Below are 16,475 nucleotides of genomic sequence, written 5' to 3' on the forward strand. Positions count from 1 at the left end.
ACCGTTGTTAGTTACCCATCAAAAGTAATCATTGTTGTCTAGTAGCATAGTAGAGTTCTCTCTACCTACACACAAATGATTCTGAATGAACCTAACCTATGCAATAACATTCTATAAGCAGCAGTAAACACTAGTTGTCAACTAAGTTTAGGCTACTAGTACTGTAACCAGTACAACCAGAGTTCAACTTCTCACACAACAGACAGATATGTACGGGCAGGAGGTGGCAGGCATGCATGCACGCACGCACGCACGCACGCACGCACGCACGCACGCACGCACGCACGCACGCAAATGTGAACGCACACTCCCAGTAGGCCAAGGAAGAACCTCCATTCTAAAGTATCCCCATTGTCCATGAGGTCAGTTTTAGCTACCTGGCCTGGTGAAGACCTGTGCTCCGTGAAGCATGTTTTCTAGTTTTATACACAATTCATACTAATACATTTCTATTGTTTTTTTTGCCAGATCCTAACTTCCAGCACCCTGGTGTGCAATGTGACGAATGTGGGATGGATATCGGGCGGACCAGGTATAGGTGTACAGTGTGTCCTGACCATGACCAGTGCTCTGACTGTCAGTCTGAGGGCCGTCATTGTGAACACGTTATGAGAATCATCCAGTCCCCATTCCAGGTAAGAACATAATGTGAATAATAAGGTAATGTCCTACTTCACCATACTAGTGTCACACATAGGTAGCACAAATAGCTAACCTGCAAGCTCATAACGCACAGCATTGCAACGTGTAGTGAGCTGGTTGTTACGACTCAGCCGCTGGTACAATCCAGCACGAGAACCGGGAAACTGGGAAGGAGAGAAAAAGAATAATAAAAGTCAGTAATAATTCCACAAAGAATAGTAGTATTTTATTTATTTCATTTTTGGAGCGGTGAAAGCGCTCCCAATAGACAGGTATGTCCGTGGGTATGTGGGTGGCTGGGTGGCTGGGTGGCTGGCTGGCTGGGTGGGTGGCTGGCTGGCCATGTCCGTAGCCTGGCAATACCTTGAGTGGCCACACACAACACACTAGTTAAAGGAGGGGCGCTGTTTTGTGCAGGCCAGGCACACTCACCACTCACTCACAGGCACAGTTTACTCACTCACTCACTCACATAGGGTACAGCTGCTCAAATTCACCGCTCCACTTCGAACCGAGGTTTGATTTTTCTTTCCTGAAATGCAACTGACATCATTTTGGACAATAAACATTTTTCATCTGAAAACGGTGCTTTTGTAACCTTTAAATATCTCAGGGAATGTAGAAAAAGGAACTAATGTTAAAATAAAAATGCAGTCACTGGCATTTCATCCTGTAATGTGGAAGCTGCTGCTGCAGATGATGATGTATCTGTAGGCTACTTATAACTTCCTTGGTTGCTGATGATATTTATGTATTTGACTGTCTAATTTATTCATTTGAATTGTGTTTTTGATGTATGTGTATGTACAGTATGGTGTTGCTTGTTGGTCTAGTGATGCACGGAAGCGGGGATTGAACCCGGGACTCCCACTCGCCAGTCCAACGAACAACCAGTCGTGCTAATAGGGCTGAGCCTGATTAGCAGGGCTGTTGTCGCATGGCTGGTACTAACTGTGGGGGCTACATTGGCTTGTACTAAGTAACCTATGCTAGATGGTTTGTTGTTCAGTCAGATGATAGGTTTGCTGTTCACCTGCTATAGTTACTTTGTAGCACGTATTCATTTTCCTTACACTCCATTTATTTCAACTCTTTGCTTGTTGTTTGCTGGAGTTTATTATGGTTTGGCTCTTTGGAAATCACTCAGAGTAATATGTTATATTTATTAAATGTGTTTTATTCCTACTAGTTGGGTCACTAGTTAATGCTAGTTGGGTCACTTGTTCGGCAGGCAGGGGAATATGGTGAGATAAAATATCACTTGCAGATGTAGATCGTGTTCATAACATCCTCAATCTTCATACACTAGATCTGGGAGACCAAGCAGAAGCAGAACTTCCTCACAGCCCAGAGTGAAACTGAGAGAAGCAGTGACTCTGAGAGGTTTAAGCTGATTTCTGACAAGTAAGATGATAATGACCAGAGGTGGACACTAATGAAGTACATTTACTGTACTGTAATTTACTGAGTATTTATAATGTTGCATACTTTCATTGCAGTACAAATAAATATTGCACTTTTGACTCCACTACATTTCCAGGAAAGGAGAAATTACAGTATGCATGCATGCATGCCCTTCAAATATAGTGAACATTGTAGATTGTCACAACACATTGTGTGAGCATGTACTGTAGATCTATTATTTTCTCTATTATTGATACTTGCTGAAAAGCTCTGGAATTCTTTTTTTATACGTATATATTTTTCTTCCAAATATTTCTTTCAAATATTCAATACAGCAATGCACTGATATAAAACCAAATTTACTTTGTAATTTGAATACAGAAGAAGCATGTTTTTTTTAAAGCATGTACTTTTGAATACCATTTTTTCCCCCGACTCCATTACTTCAACTCAAGTAACTTTATCTTGTAATTGTAGGAATATATGACTAGGAGTATTTATAATCAAGTACTGGAGTTTAATTTGACTGTGTCCTAAACCTAAACCACTGAAATGTTATGGTGTGTGTGTGTGTGTGTGTGTGTGTGTGTGTGTGTGTGTGTGTGTGTGTGTGTGTGTGTGTGTGTGTGTGTGTGTGTGTGTGTGTGTGTGTGTGTGTGTGTGCGCGCGTGTGTTTGCGTGCGTGTGTGCGTGCGTGCGCGTGTGTTTGCGTGCGTGCGTGCGTGCGTGCGTGCGTGCGTGCGTGCGTTGACAGAGTGGGCAAAGTGCTGAAACAGGTGACAGTGGACAGAGTGGTCACAGTGGACACAGTGTCCAGGATACTGAAACAGATGACAGAAACCTTTGACCAGAAGATTCAGCAGATGACTGACAGGTAAGATGATAATGACTTCATTTCAATCATTAACACACACACACACACACACACACACACACACACACACACACACACACACACACACACACACACACACACACACACACACACACACACTTACACACACACAAAGTGAAATCAGCTAAATCAGGAGCTCTGGCGACGAGAGAGAGAGGGAAAAACGGAAAGAAGAAGAATAGAAAAATGCACACTATGCTAACATTTCTATGAAATGTGATCACAACTGAGACAGTTAATTAATTTGCGTTTGTTGGTATGCATGAAACTTCAGTCTCGCCTTCGAATGGTTCTTTGTATGGTTCTGGGAAAGAGTTTCAATATGCAGTAGTACAATATTGTCTCTACAGTATTAACTTTGTTGCGTAAGCAGTAGTGCTTTGGGGGCCGGACGGGGCCGGACGCCGTGTGGCCGGAAATATTTCCCCACATGCACTCGCACGGACGGCACCGAATGGTGCACGACCGTGTAAACGCGTGCATACCCCCCCGCGAGAGCCGCGACAACACCCCACCCCGCGAATCCGCGATAACTACAAGCAATACTTTAATCAGTGGCTACTACTATGCATAACAGGTTTCTAGTGGTGAATGTGTGAGCGTCCTCAAGCCTCTATTCATATGGATATATAGCCTACTTAGGTTTCCAGCTGTGACTGCATGTGCATGTGTCGATGTGTGTGCTGTGTCCTCATACATGGCTCCATATTACTGTGGTATTTAGTGTTTGAGATTCGTTCAAGGCAAACTTTGTTTCTCTATCCTACTGCAGTGCTGTATTTTCTAAATGAATTTAAAGAAAGTAGAACATAAAATCTTAAGTAACAATGCAAATGTAATTAAGACTAGAAAACTATTGTTTTCCCACCATTAGATCTGCTGACATCCTTTCTATCTAAATAGCCTCTAGAGGCGTGTGCACGCGCGTGCACGTGACGTCAATAAATGACCGTCCGCCCGGGAAAAAAAATCCCAAAGCACCACTGTGCGTAAGTCCACGCTTCCAGCGGATATTTCCGTAGGGATCGATAGTTAGATGGAGGTCCCCCAGATGCCCCCCCCCCCCCCCCCCTTTTCCGACCAGCTGGTCTAGAGGTCCTCTGTCGGTGCGTAATTTTTCACACGTCAGCCCCTCCCTGGTCTCCCGTCCTTCTCCCAGCGTTGGCGTAACAATACAAAAGTATCTAAATATACTAGGGATGTCCCGATACCACTTTTTTGCTGACCGAGTACAAGTACGAGTACTTCATTTTGAGTACTCGCCGATACCGAGTACAGATACGAGTACAATTAATAATACAAAATGTCTTTAAATTATGTTTTTTTATTATTATTATTATTATTATTTTATCAGATGTTCCTCACTTTCTGGCTGTATAAATTGCATTGCTTTCCCAGAACATGGCACAACTGCCACACATTTCACTTTTTTTTCAGGTTTAGCCCATGGAAATTCCTGTACTGTGCATGATCTTCTAGATCTGCTATGCTCAAACATTTTGTATTTTTACTTTTGATACTTTAAGAGAGAGAGAGAAAGGCGAAGTGGCGGAACACACAGGGTACTCGGGCGCTTTGTGAGCAGTATCTGACGAGTACCGATACCGCAAAATAGGCCGGTATCGGGGCGAGTACCGATACCACGAGTACTGATACCGCATCCCTAAAATATACATCCATGCTCCTGTGAATTTGCTTTCCATGCCGACACCAGAGATGGGTCTAGTCTACTGTGCACAAATAACAGCAGGCGAAAATCCCCGAAGTCCCATATTAGCGTGATATCTTTCATAGGGGAGCCACGACTGGTACAGAAGACGGAATGGATTTTTTGTTTTGTTCTAATCAGACCAGAATGAAGACATGTGGCTGTATCTGCTGTTTCTTGTGTGATTGTGAAGCAGCAAGGCTTCACAGTCATTTAGCGCATAAAAGGTGATCAAAGCACGTCTAAACGGTATGCCTTATTTTTTATAAAATCGACCATCATAACAGCACTGGACGCATAGCGCAGGTTGATTTAAATAATGTTCCCTCCCCCTGCATTAAATATGCACGCAACGCTAAAACATAAGGTTTTTTTTTAACATTACATTTTCCTCTACAAAATACTCATACAACACCATCTGAAAGGTAGATTTTTTTTATTTATTTTTTTTGCAATTAGAAATTAATCCGGGTCTTACAGGGTTAGCGCCACCACTACCCACCTGGCCTGGTGGAGACCTGTGCTCGCAAGAGCACTGCTTCTAGTTCAATCTTGAATCTTGAATCCAATACATTGCACTGAACTGTGTGTGTGCGTGTGCATGCGTGTAACAGTTATATGACTTAACTTGTTTAATCATCATCTCGTGAGACAATGTATCGATTATCAGGTCACACACAGTTGTTATGTATATTCTTATATATATGTGTGTGTGCGTGTGCGTGTGTGTGCGTGTGTGTGTGTGTTTTGTCAGAGTGGACAGAATGGAGAAGCAACAACAGAATCAGCTGAAACAACTGACTAAACTGAATGAAACCAAAGCCTCTTTGGAGAGCAAGGTAATATGCATACCGTATGTTTATTTAAATCTCTTCCATCCCCAGGGTCTGTTCTACAGATAAACATTAATGTTTGTTCTGTGATGAGTCATCATGTTCTAAAATGTGATGACTCATCATTTTCTAATGTGGTGACTAATCATGTTCTAATTAGGGGTGGATATTGGCAAGAATCTTGCGATGCAATACGTATCACTCTACTTGGGCCACGATGCAATAGTATCATGATATATTGCAAATCTTTGCGATACGATAGTATTGCGATAGTATTGCGATATATTGCGAAATTCAAAAGTATTTGATTTTTTTGTAGAGCTTAAAATAAATACATACAGGACAAATGGACAAATTGAGTCAAAACCATTTTCAATTATTGAATTAATTGAACATTGGAAATTCCTCCTAATGAAGAAAAAAAAAACTTTCCCATTCAGACAGTAGCCTATGGCAATATTGCCCTTCATTATTTTCAAGGCAAAAAAACAAACCATGTCACTCTCTTTCAAGTATATTCAATAACATTTCTGGTTACTTGGTTAATAGCATATTTTGGTTAATAGCATATTTCTTTAAAAGCAGAATCAATAATAGGCCTATTTAATTTAGGAGAAGAGAGAGTCAAGAAATGTGTTAGTGGCTGCCAAAGTTGTCTTATATACCTGTTTGCTTGTTTCTCTCGCAAAACGAAGAATTTGGCAACACCCTTCCCTTCCACAGTGCTGCTAATGGCTAACGCTAGCTCCAGTGGAATTGGTCGTTTTAAACTCTATAAAGGGACCAAAAAATGCTATCCTTAGATTGATAACAAGTGTATGTTATGTTCTTTTTTTTTCTCCAAAAGTATTGCGATAGTGCGGCCTGAAGAATCGATACAGAATTGCGACAAACTATCGCGATGTATTGCCGTATCTATAATATTGGTCAACCCTAGTTCTAATGTGATGACTCATCATGTTCTGATGTGATGACTCATCATGTTCAAATGTGATGACTCATTCATGTTCTGATGTGATGACTCATCATGTTCTAATGTGATGACTCATCATGTTCTGATGTGATGACTCATCGTGTTCTAATGTGATGACTCATCGTGTTCTACTGTGATGACTCCTCAACAGTTTACTACACATGTTGGTCTCCATTCTGTCAAAGAGTTTTATAATTTAAACGTTGCCATTCATGGCTGTCTTACTGTTTGTGTCCACTAGGTGGAGAATGCTCTCAGTCAGATCTTGGACACTTTGGCCAAAGCACCTTGGACCAAACCCTCACCCTGAACACACTGAACCTGAACACCGTGGACACCCTGAACACCCTGAACACCTTGGACACCCTGAACACCCTGAACCTGAACACCCTGAACCTGAACACACTGAACCTGATCACCCTGGACACCCTGAACACCTTGGAGACCCTGAACACCCTGAACACACTGAACACCCATGCTAATGCTAAAAATGCTAATGCTACCCAAGGTTGCACACACTTAGCGAGCTGTAGGCACACTGTAGGCTCACTGTCAGAGTTACAGACTTGTAAGCGTCTATTTAAAAATAAACACTGGGTAATGTTTGTTTCCTAGATTTCGTTTTTCATTATTATTTCAAAACATTTTCAAAGCATTACTAATAATTTCATGAAGAAATCAAAGAAGAAGGGGTGCCTGGTTCATCTCTCTCTCTCTGTTAAGGGGTCCCTGCTTCATCTCACTTAGCTAAGGGGTACCTGCTTCATCTCTCTCAGCTTAGTGGTCCCTGCTTCATCTCTCTCAGCTAAGGGGTCCCTGCTTCATCTCTCTCTCAGCTAAGGGGTCCCTGCTTCATCTATTTCAGCTAAGGGGTCCCTGCTTCATCTCTCTCTGTTAAGGGGTCCCTGCTTCATCTCTCTCAGCTAAGGGGTCCCTGCTTCATTTCTCTCAGCTAAGGGGTCCCTGTTTCATCTCTCTCAGCTAAGGGGTCCCTGCTCATCTCTCTCTCAGCTAAGGGGTCCCTGCTTCATCTCTCTCTCAGCTAAGGGGTCCCTGCTTCATCTCTCTCTCTCTCTCTCTCTCTCTCTCTCTCTCTCTCTCTCTCTCTCTCTCTCTCTCTCAGCTAAGGGGTCCCTGATTCGTCTCTTTTTAGTTAGGCCTACTGTAGTTACTGTAGTTACAGATATAAATTATTATAATATTGTAAAACATGAGTTTGACCTTTTCCAATGTCAAACATGTGAGGGCAACCAGTATTAAGCAACATGTGACATTGTCTTCTATAGAATGTATGTAAATTATTTCTAGAAAGTCCACATAAAGTTAAATCAATGCAAGACGTGCTGTGCGGCCTGGTCACCATGCTGGTCCACACCATGGGCCTGTTCTAGCCTCGTAAACCAGACTCTTCCTGCCTTCATTTGAATGCAAGGAAGAGTCTGGCTCCATTCACTGTCTAAAGGATTGGACTGGGCGGGAGCATGGGCGGCAGTAATCGCGTTGACAGACAACCCCTTCAGCCAATCAGGGACCGACTTCTGTTTGGCTGCTCAGTTTAGCCGGATATGCAAGAAGACGCTAAGGGCAGCTTTATCCCTCCTGCGTCTCCATTTCGTTATAATGTTTATTTTGTTTGACAATGGACCCCCATGTACTTCTCCAGATGAAACCAAGGCAACATCATTTCAAAAGGTATCCGATGTTGCGCGGCTCAGCTGTTCTTACAGGCTGCATAATATGTAAAGACCAGCCCCCACCTGCCTCTGATTGGAAGCAATGAACACGGAAGCGATGAAGATTCCCTTAGTTGCTCAATGCATACGCCCCCTAGCTGAAGGAGGCGTCTACCTTTCTATGTCTATGGTCACGCCCCATCTCTCTCTCTCCCTGTTTCCTGTCTACCTATTGTATTTTCAATGAAGGCAAAAAGCCCAGAAATATCTAAAAATGGCTGAAGTTGTCCTTTAACCATTTAAAAATCATTGAATTTTGTGGTAAATTGTTTAGAATGTTGAGGTGTTGGATATTCTTTTGTAAAATGGTCATTAGTGCTATTCAAAAATTTCAGAATAAAGCCTGCTTGCTTACTCAGAGAAAGTGTTCCACTGCAGCACCGGGAGAGTGTTTTCTGCTGGTGTTTCAGTCTGAGTGTATCAAAGGGTGCGTTCGGAAATGCGCACTGGGTCTGGTTAGGGTTAGGGTTAGTTTTAGGCATGGTTTTACTGAGGTTAGGGTTAGGGTTGGGTTTAGGCATAGTTTTACTGAGTTTAGGTTTAGGGTTGGGTTTAGGCACTCACTACACTGAGCACACACCCAGTGCGCATTTCCGAACACACCCTTTGATACACTCGGACTGAAACACCAGCAGAAAACACTCTCCCCTGCAGCACCATGTTGTGGTATCCTATCCAAGGTCAGAGGTTCCATCTAGTGGACACATATTGTACTGACATCAAGTCTATAAAATAGATGTTAGTTTCCTTCCTGTTGCTTTGAATTAAACTGACAAATATACAGTATGTGTTGGCTATGTTGCTGGTTAATAGGCAAGGCACTCAGACATTGGAATACCGGTAAGGGTATTTAGAACCAGGTGGTAGTGGTAGATTCAACCTCTTTAATATAGTACAATAATAACTGGCAATTTGAGACACTCTTCTATAATATTTCAACAGATATGTGTATTGTTAAAAAGAAGAAGAAAGAATAAAGGAGCTGGGAACTTCTCACCCATTCATGTGAGAAATTCTGAGAATGGTCCAGTGAAGGCAGGTCTAATTGGGAGTAGGCCTATCTATGGGATATTTTCATTTACCCTCTATCACTAACGCTTGGTGGAATTCACCCGAACGAACACCTGCCAGTGCCTGTAGGAAAAACAGGGATGGGGCAGGGAAACACACCTACTTTCTATGATGTCACTGAGCATCCTGAAGGTACCCAAATACCCACCCATCTCAGACATCAGCAACATTATGAAAGAACACATAAACATAATTGTCTGGGGCCCACTAGGAGGGATTGATTTTCAAAAAAAAAAAAAAACTAAAAACAATGCAGGATGAGCAGACAACCTCAAGTTTCAACTCAAAGGGCTGTATTTTGATTTTCTTATAATGGCCTGTCCATACTGTCTCCGACCACTAAAATTTTCGTCAGAGACTTTCCGACGTGCAGCTTTCCGAGCTCTAATTTGGGGTAATGCTTTTCAGAAGATGCGAGTGACGTCATTTTGTAGTTGAACCGGACCTTTCCAAAAGGCTCACAACCTATACACACTACACTGACACTAAGATGACAAAGTGTCAGACCCTCTTCAAAACAAGCAGGCATGTACTGTGTATCTAGACATAAATCTAACTAGACACAGGTGAACTCAAAACACAATCAACACATGAATATGCTGGGGCAAACAGGACACAGGTAACTAGGGTTAACAATAATCAAGTGACAGGCAAACAGGAAGCACAGGAACAACAAAATAAGAAGTGGCAAAAGGTTATTTTTTTTATTTTTTTTGATAGGATGATTTTCTATGTTACAGTGGGGACCTCATGATTTGTCTTTGTAATGTTGTTTTGACAAATATCCCTTCAGAGACAATAAGGATTATTATTAATTAGCCTAAAGGTCGAGGAGCGGGCCATGACAATAGGTGCTGGAAGTCATGATTCAAAGTCGAGGGCTAAAAGCTCAACTGTAGAATTACCACACATTGACTGCCGGGATTTGGAGTGTTTTTTTTTTTTTTTCAGATTTCCTTTGGGAAAAAAATCGCTGAATATTCTCTGCTGTGCGGATCCGTGCGCGGGAGCATTTAAAAGACGGCCACGGGTATCCTAGAATCAGAAAATATTCATTTTCCGACCGCGACCGTCCATTAAAAATGCACCATGCCCCCAGGCACTCTTCACATACAAACTAACGTTTGTGTTTTTCTTTTTTGGTGTCCATTACATCATGATGTCATCGGGTGACGTGCCCCCGAAAAAATGCTGATCATAGGCAAGTGAACAGCACCATCCAGCATTGGATTTTAGCTAACACGACTTAAGTCGTTTTAGGGGGTCAAATGACTTGTGCTTTGCTCGCATTTTCTGCAACAGGAAGTCAACTCTCTTCTGTTCTTGCTGTTTGAAGAAGGATGCAGACACTTTAGTGCGTATTCGCCTGGCGTAGACCTCCAGGAACACCAAGCAGTAGCTCATCAACCATAGAAAAACCAGCAGGCGTCTCACACCCGGGCGTGGCTCTGACATCTTGACATCACAGCGAGACAGCTCGGGGCTGAAGGTCCACTTATAGTCCTGGTGGAAGTTTGTCAGCTGCTTTGTCCCACACCATGCTGGCACGATACAAAGAATTGGAACAAACAACTCCACCTATCAGAAAAAAATACATGAGGGCACATGAAGAACACTGGAATGATACTTTCGTTCAATGCGGGCTGCTTCTGTACTCAATGTCCTGCATGTGTGAATCACATGTATCAGAGAATCAGATATTCAGGTGTATCAGATAACCAGGTGAATCAGATTCATCAGATGAATCAGATGAATCATTAGCACACAATCAGTTTTCTTACCTTAAAGTCGACACTGAATCCTTCAGACGTCGGTGGGAAATCCGAAAGCCAGGAAACACTCATCTGGACGATGTAATACACAAAATGATCCAAGGCAATTATGAGGCTGATCGCAATGAAATATAGAGTTACCAGAGCAAGTGAAATGACACATCGGGAACATTCCTCACTTGTTGTTTTACAACTCGTCAAACGAGTCTTGTTGTCGGCTGATATCTTGGTTCTACCGTCACCAAATTGTCGTAATAGATCTTTTGAAAGGTTGGCGTTATCAAAACGCACCGATGTCAAATAAGATTTCAAATAGCTCGCCGATTTGACGATCAGAAGAAAAACAAAAATGGCCGCTAGGATGCGGTTGGACAGCAGCTTGTAAACATTTAAGAGACTCCTGCCATATGAAATATCCCTCTCTATCCGCCCACTCATCTCCTTAAACGACTCTTTGACCTTTGACATGTTAATATGTGTGTAATCAACATCAAACTTCGTCAAGCTAGTAACAATGTGCGAGTTAAAGCTGGTCATTTTTTTGGCCTCATCCACAAGGTCCTTCTTTGCTCTGGCGAGTTCATCCGAGTTCAACAGGGTCTTGGCGAACCCCTCCGAGCTGCACTTCAGGACGTGCGCGACGGCCCCGAAGTTCTGCGCAATGTTCGGGATGACGTTGAGCACCAGGATCATCACGGCGGCGGAGACGATGAGTTTGCGCCCATGCGCCGTGCAGGCGGTCGGCAGCGTCAGGGCGAGGACGCAGCGCAGGGGGTGACAGAGGAACGTGCACAGGAATGTGCACACGCCGTAGAAGCTGGCAGTCCAGGCGGACATCTCACGGTTGTACATCAGGGTGATGCACAGCCAGTGGTAGAGGAGGCCTCCGGTCACCACGGCAACCACGAGACACAGGGACAGCAGGGTGAGCACCTGTCTGCCCCGTGCTGGGCGGGGAGCAGAGTACACGTCCCAGAGATGAAACATGGTGGACTGTAGGACCTCTCTGCAAGGATGACCCTTCCTGCAGGAAGAAAGTTGGAGTCTATGCTGTAAATTACCAAGTGTTGATTTGTGTAATAAATGTAACCACATGGACCAGTAAAACTACTTTTGGTTGCATTTACACATTTTACAGACAAAAAAATAAGTAATTGATCTGAATTGTTTTGGGCACATACAGTCTGATGATGCATTCATTCATTAATTCAACCTACTACCAACTACAATAATAAAATAAGATAAAGATAAAACAAGTCATGTAATGTTTTGTAAAAACAAGCAAAGAACAGTAAGAAAACAATTACACAGATACACCTTAATTAAAACAATGACAATTTAAAACAAGATTAGAATGCAAGTTTTTAAATTGTCTCAATGAAATAAAGGATTCTAGTTTTGTTGCTCATTCCAGCTAAAAGGGGCAAAGCCAAATGCTGTTTTGCCTAGGTTGGTGTAGGCCATGGGAAATAATAGTGGAACGCTGCGACGCGTTGTGAGCTTGGAGGTCGGCTATTTTCGGTGCTTGATTCCACACTAAACTAGCATAAAAGTCAATACTGGAGATGTGATGTACAGCATGGATTTCTACACAGAGAGGGCAATTCTTTCAACATAAGATGCTGCATTCAAGTTCAGGAGAGTTTGGACCAATTCTCTTGAATGCTGCTTCAGGTATGGCATGCCATTTACTTCACCATAGTAAATGCTACATTCATGGTCAGGAGAGGGCACTTTTTACAGACGGATATAAAGGGCAGGGGCTCAAGACCCCTTTGATGTATACCGGTATGTGTGCACGTGCTTGCAACCAACTAAAGTGCAATGGTGGGTATTATATGGGTCACCACCTGTGCTGAACCTTAGGGCAGAGTGGTAGAGGCATCTAGGGGCTTAAGGGTGGTAGCAGCAGCATGATGGCCCCATAGTCAAAGACCGAAAGTAGGACATCCTCTATGATCCTCTTTCGGCAAAATAAGGGGAAACAAGCTTTGTCTATAAAGTAGACCAAGTTTTGCCTGCAATGTTTTATTCCCAGATATTTATAAAGTTGGACTCTTTCAAGAGGAGTACCAGATAAAGTGCAAATCTTCACATTTGTAAAATCAATCGATTTTGCTCTGGTGAAGAGCATGCACTTTGCAATAACCGTCACCCACTTTCTTTACAGATTTAGTTTGATTTTATGCTATGATGAAGAAGCACAAAGCCATTTCAGAATGTTATATGTCATTTTTATTATAAAATTCTAATTGTCCTCATAATTTTGACACTATTGAGACGTGAATGCATCAATAATGGCAAAGGCTTGCATAGAACAATGGAAGTCTTTTGTAAAACCAACGTTGTTCCATTATTATTATTATCTTTAACATACTGTATATCTCTTTTCGGGATAATGAGCTCAAGTGGAGGGCTTTTTACTACTTTTCATTGGTTCAATATTAGTTTAACCAACACACAGACGTAAAGGGTGTTCCAATAGCACATATTTATGAAAAAAGAGACGGCCAATCGGGTGGAGTTAGCTGGTTTGGCAGGAAGTGTGGAGTTAGGAGGTTTTGTCCCAAGCACTTTTTACTACTTTCTATTGGTTCAATATTATTTTAATCAACACTCAGCTGTAAAGGGTGTTCAATATAGCCCTGATTTATGCCAAAAAATCTAAAACCTCAAAAATGGAGTTAAGAGGTTTTGGCCAGACAGTGACGATATGTATGACAAATTATATTACAACCTTGACAGCATGTCGAGCGGTGCCAGGAAAAATAAAGTATACCCCAAAAATATGAATTCAGGATATCAGGATATCATGAAACAAAGCCGGACTCCCTCAATCAAAAGTGAAATAAAAACATCAAAAATAATGAAGTGTTAATATTTCTTACCTGAGAGGGTTGACAGAGTTTAGAGAGGTAAGGAACTTCATTCTGTTTGCAGGGTTTAGAGATGATTCAGATGAACATGCTCTAGAATATATGAGGACGCTAAAAGGGAAGCAGCAACAGTCATATTGATATTCGTGTCAGGCCACTTGTGTTCCCAAGTGGAAAGTCATAATGTCATCATCATGTCGACACACAAACAATCTTAAGGACAGGCGTGACACATTCACATAAGTTTGCTCAATGAATGTAGGCCGGTGTTTGTGGTCGATAAAATAGGGAAACGTGAATTACATCGTTTCCTCTTTGTTTCCTTTTTAATCACTCTTTTTTGTGAGTTGCACTTTCTGTATGAGTTCTCTTTAACCACGTGAACTCTGGCGTGTCTATTCCGGACACTTGTAGATTTATGGTAAAGAGATAGGGAGATATATTTTCGTCCATGCCTTACATCCCTAAACTTCTTTTCCTTTTTTTTACGATTTTGAAAAACATTTTAAAAACTTCAAATAGCGGATCTACATCGACACGTTGTGAGCAGTGGTGTGATGTGATATGGATTTTAGAAGTGTGGGTCCTCTAAATTCATGATGTCATGCGCGCACGCTGTTTTTATTGTTAATTAGTGTGCATATGAGGTGCGCGTGCGTGCAGCAAAATAAGTGTGGGCTCACGCGAGCCCATGGCATCTCACCCCTGGTTGTGAGCTTATAAATCAGCTATTTGAAATATTTAAAAACGTTTTTTTCTTCCAAAATAAAACGGTAAAGAGTTTCGGGATAAGGGTGTAAGGCATGGACGAAAATTGGGCCCTTGGAGTAGATGGGAAAAGGAGAGGACCTAGTATAGAGCCCTGGGGAACTCTCTCTGGTTTGAATGAATAGTTGAAGTTGTTTGTGTCTGGGGAGTCCTGCACTGGCCTAGAGGTCCAGTAGGTGCATACCACATAGCTTCTGATGCCTGAGCCTGACAGTGTGTTGTGGGTTCGAATCCTGATCCTGACGACCTTTGCTGCGTGTCACTCCCCATCTCTCTCCCCATTTCCTGTCAGTCTACAGTCCTATCAATAAAGGCATAAAAGCCCCAAAAACAAATCTTAAAAAAAGAGAGAGAGAAAAAAAAAAAGAGGAAGTTGTTTGTGTCTTTCTGTCCTAACATCCGGGAATCGGGCTGAAACTTCCCATAATGGTGTGTTTTGATCTGGGGGAAATTCTACTTTGATAAAATGATATGATAAAAAATTCTTTTTATCATTGTATGGTCTAATAAGGCTTTTATGAACACCCTGAACAGTTTTTAATTTGCTTGCTTGATTCAGTTTTTAGATATGTTATCAGGCCCTCCCCCCCCCCATACCGCTCCCCCATACACACCCATTGTAACTTCAAACTCCCATTTTAACCATGATTCAAACACCCATTATTATTTTTTTCTGGTGACTCATAATACCCTTCTAATACATGAGCGGGCCGTGTTTTTTCGATAACGTTTTTAATTTATTTTTAATATTCTATTATTGTATTTAATTTGTTCTATTATCCCAAAGAATTATTAAAAATACATGAAAAACTTTATAAAAAAACACGGCCTGCTCGCGTATTAGGAGGGTATTATGAGTCACCAGAAAAAAATAACGGGAAAAATATGGGGAGAGGGCCTCGTAACATTTACATCAAATATCTAAATACTAAAAGAAGCAAATTAAAATCTGTTCAGGGTGTTCATAAAAGCCTGATTAGACCATACAATGACAAAACGTTTTTTTGAAAGTGAAATATCACTTTAAGTAAATGGTCATGCTGGTGTTGGGTGACTTAGTGTTGAACATGTGAACTGGGACAGTCAGGGCCCCTAGCTGGTCTTCACTGACCCCACCACCACCACTAACTAACAGAGTTCCGTTAACCATTAAGTTAACCATTGTGGCAAACCTTGGGACTTTCAGACAATTTACAGCAGCAAGCAGACATCGAGGTATTTACAACCTCGTGGTCCTTCGTCACAAAAGGGGCTCATATATGTCGGAGACCACGAGATGCTGGTGAATAAATAAATAAATAAAGAGTAGCTGCTACTGTTTGACTTGTAAGTATATCATTGCTGCCGGGTGGCAACTTGTATGAGAATGTCCAAAACCATTCTTTTTAAACAGTTATTTCAAAAAAGAAAAAAAATATATATATAGTGAAAATTGACGATCTACATGCTCACAACACATCGAGATGTGATGCGTTGTAGGCTTATGGATCTGCTATTTTCACCATTTTAATGTGACACTCAAGTATGATGACGTAAGTTAATAATTTACAAAAGAAACATAAAAATGGAGATACAAGGCCCGATGGCAACGATATGTATGTACAGTATGTAAGTTGTAGTATTCAAGGGTTCTAAATGATATACATTTCATAATATACACAGTACACAGTACACACACACACACACACACACACACACACACACACACACACACACACACACACACACACACACACACACACACACACACACACACACACACTTACATATATGTCAACTCTAATCTCTGATTACTATCGC

General features: G+C 41.8%; 2 protein-coding genes across 2 annotated transcripts; one reads left to right on the forward strand and one right to left on the reverse strand.

Moving 5' to 3' along the window:
* Positions 1 to 506: 506 nt before the first annotated feature.
* On the forward strand, positions 507 to 7,069 carry LOC308291666 (uncharacterized protein). Its single transcript, XM_080733744.1, has 5 exons — positions 507 to 635; positions 1,952 to 2,046; positions 2,801 to 2,920; positions 5,404 to 5,488; positions 6,697 to 7,069. The coding sequence occupies exons 1-5, from the start codon at positions 513 to 515 to the stop codon at positions 6,763 to 6,765; spliced, it is 492 nt and encodes a 163-aa protein (XP_080589870.1). The 5' UTR covers positions 507 to 512; the 3' UTR covers positions 6,766 to 7,069.
* A 3,426-nt stretch (positions 7,070 to 10,495) lies between these two features.
* Positions 10,496 to 13,960, reverse strand: ocstamp (osteoclast stimulatory transmembrane protein; the record flags this gene model as incomplete). Its single annotated transcript, XM_080732936.1, has 3 exons — positions 10,496 to 10,837; positions 11,041 to 12,055; positions 13,920 to 13,960. The coding sequence occupies 3 exons, from the start codon at positions 13,958 to 13,960 to the stop codon at positions 10,496 to 10,498; spliced, it is 1,398 nt and encodes a 465-aa protein (XP_080589062.1).
* Positions 13,961 to 16,475: the final 2,515 nt, after the last annotated feature.

The sequence above is a fragment of the Nannobrachium achirus genome (assembly GCF_963921795.1).
Source record: "Nannobrachium achirus genome assembly, chromosome: 9".
NCBI lineage: Eukaryota > Metazoa > Chordata > Actinopteri > Myctophiformes > Myctophidae > Nannobrachium > Nannobrachium achirus.

Coding starts and splice junctions, on each gene's coding strand:
- LOC308291666 (XM_080733744.1), top strand. CDS start 513: ATGGATATCGGGCGGACCAGGTATAGGTGTACAGTGTGTCCTGACCAT. Junction 636..1,951: donor TCATCCAGTCCCCATTCCAG/GTAAGAACATAA, acceptor TTCATACACTAG/ATCTGGGAGACCAAGCAGAA. Junction 2,921..5,403: donor ATTCAGCAGATGACTGACAG/GTAAGATGATAA, acceptor GTGTTTTGTCAG/AGTGGACAGAATGGAGAAGC.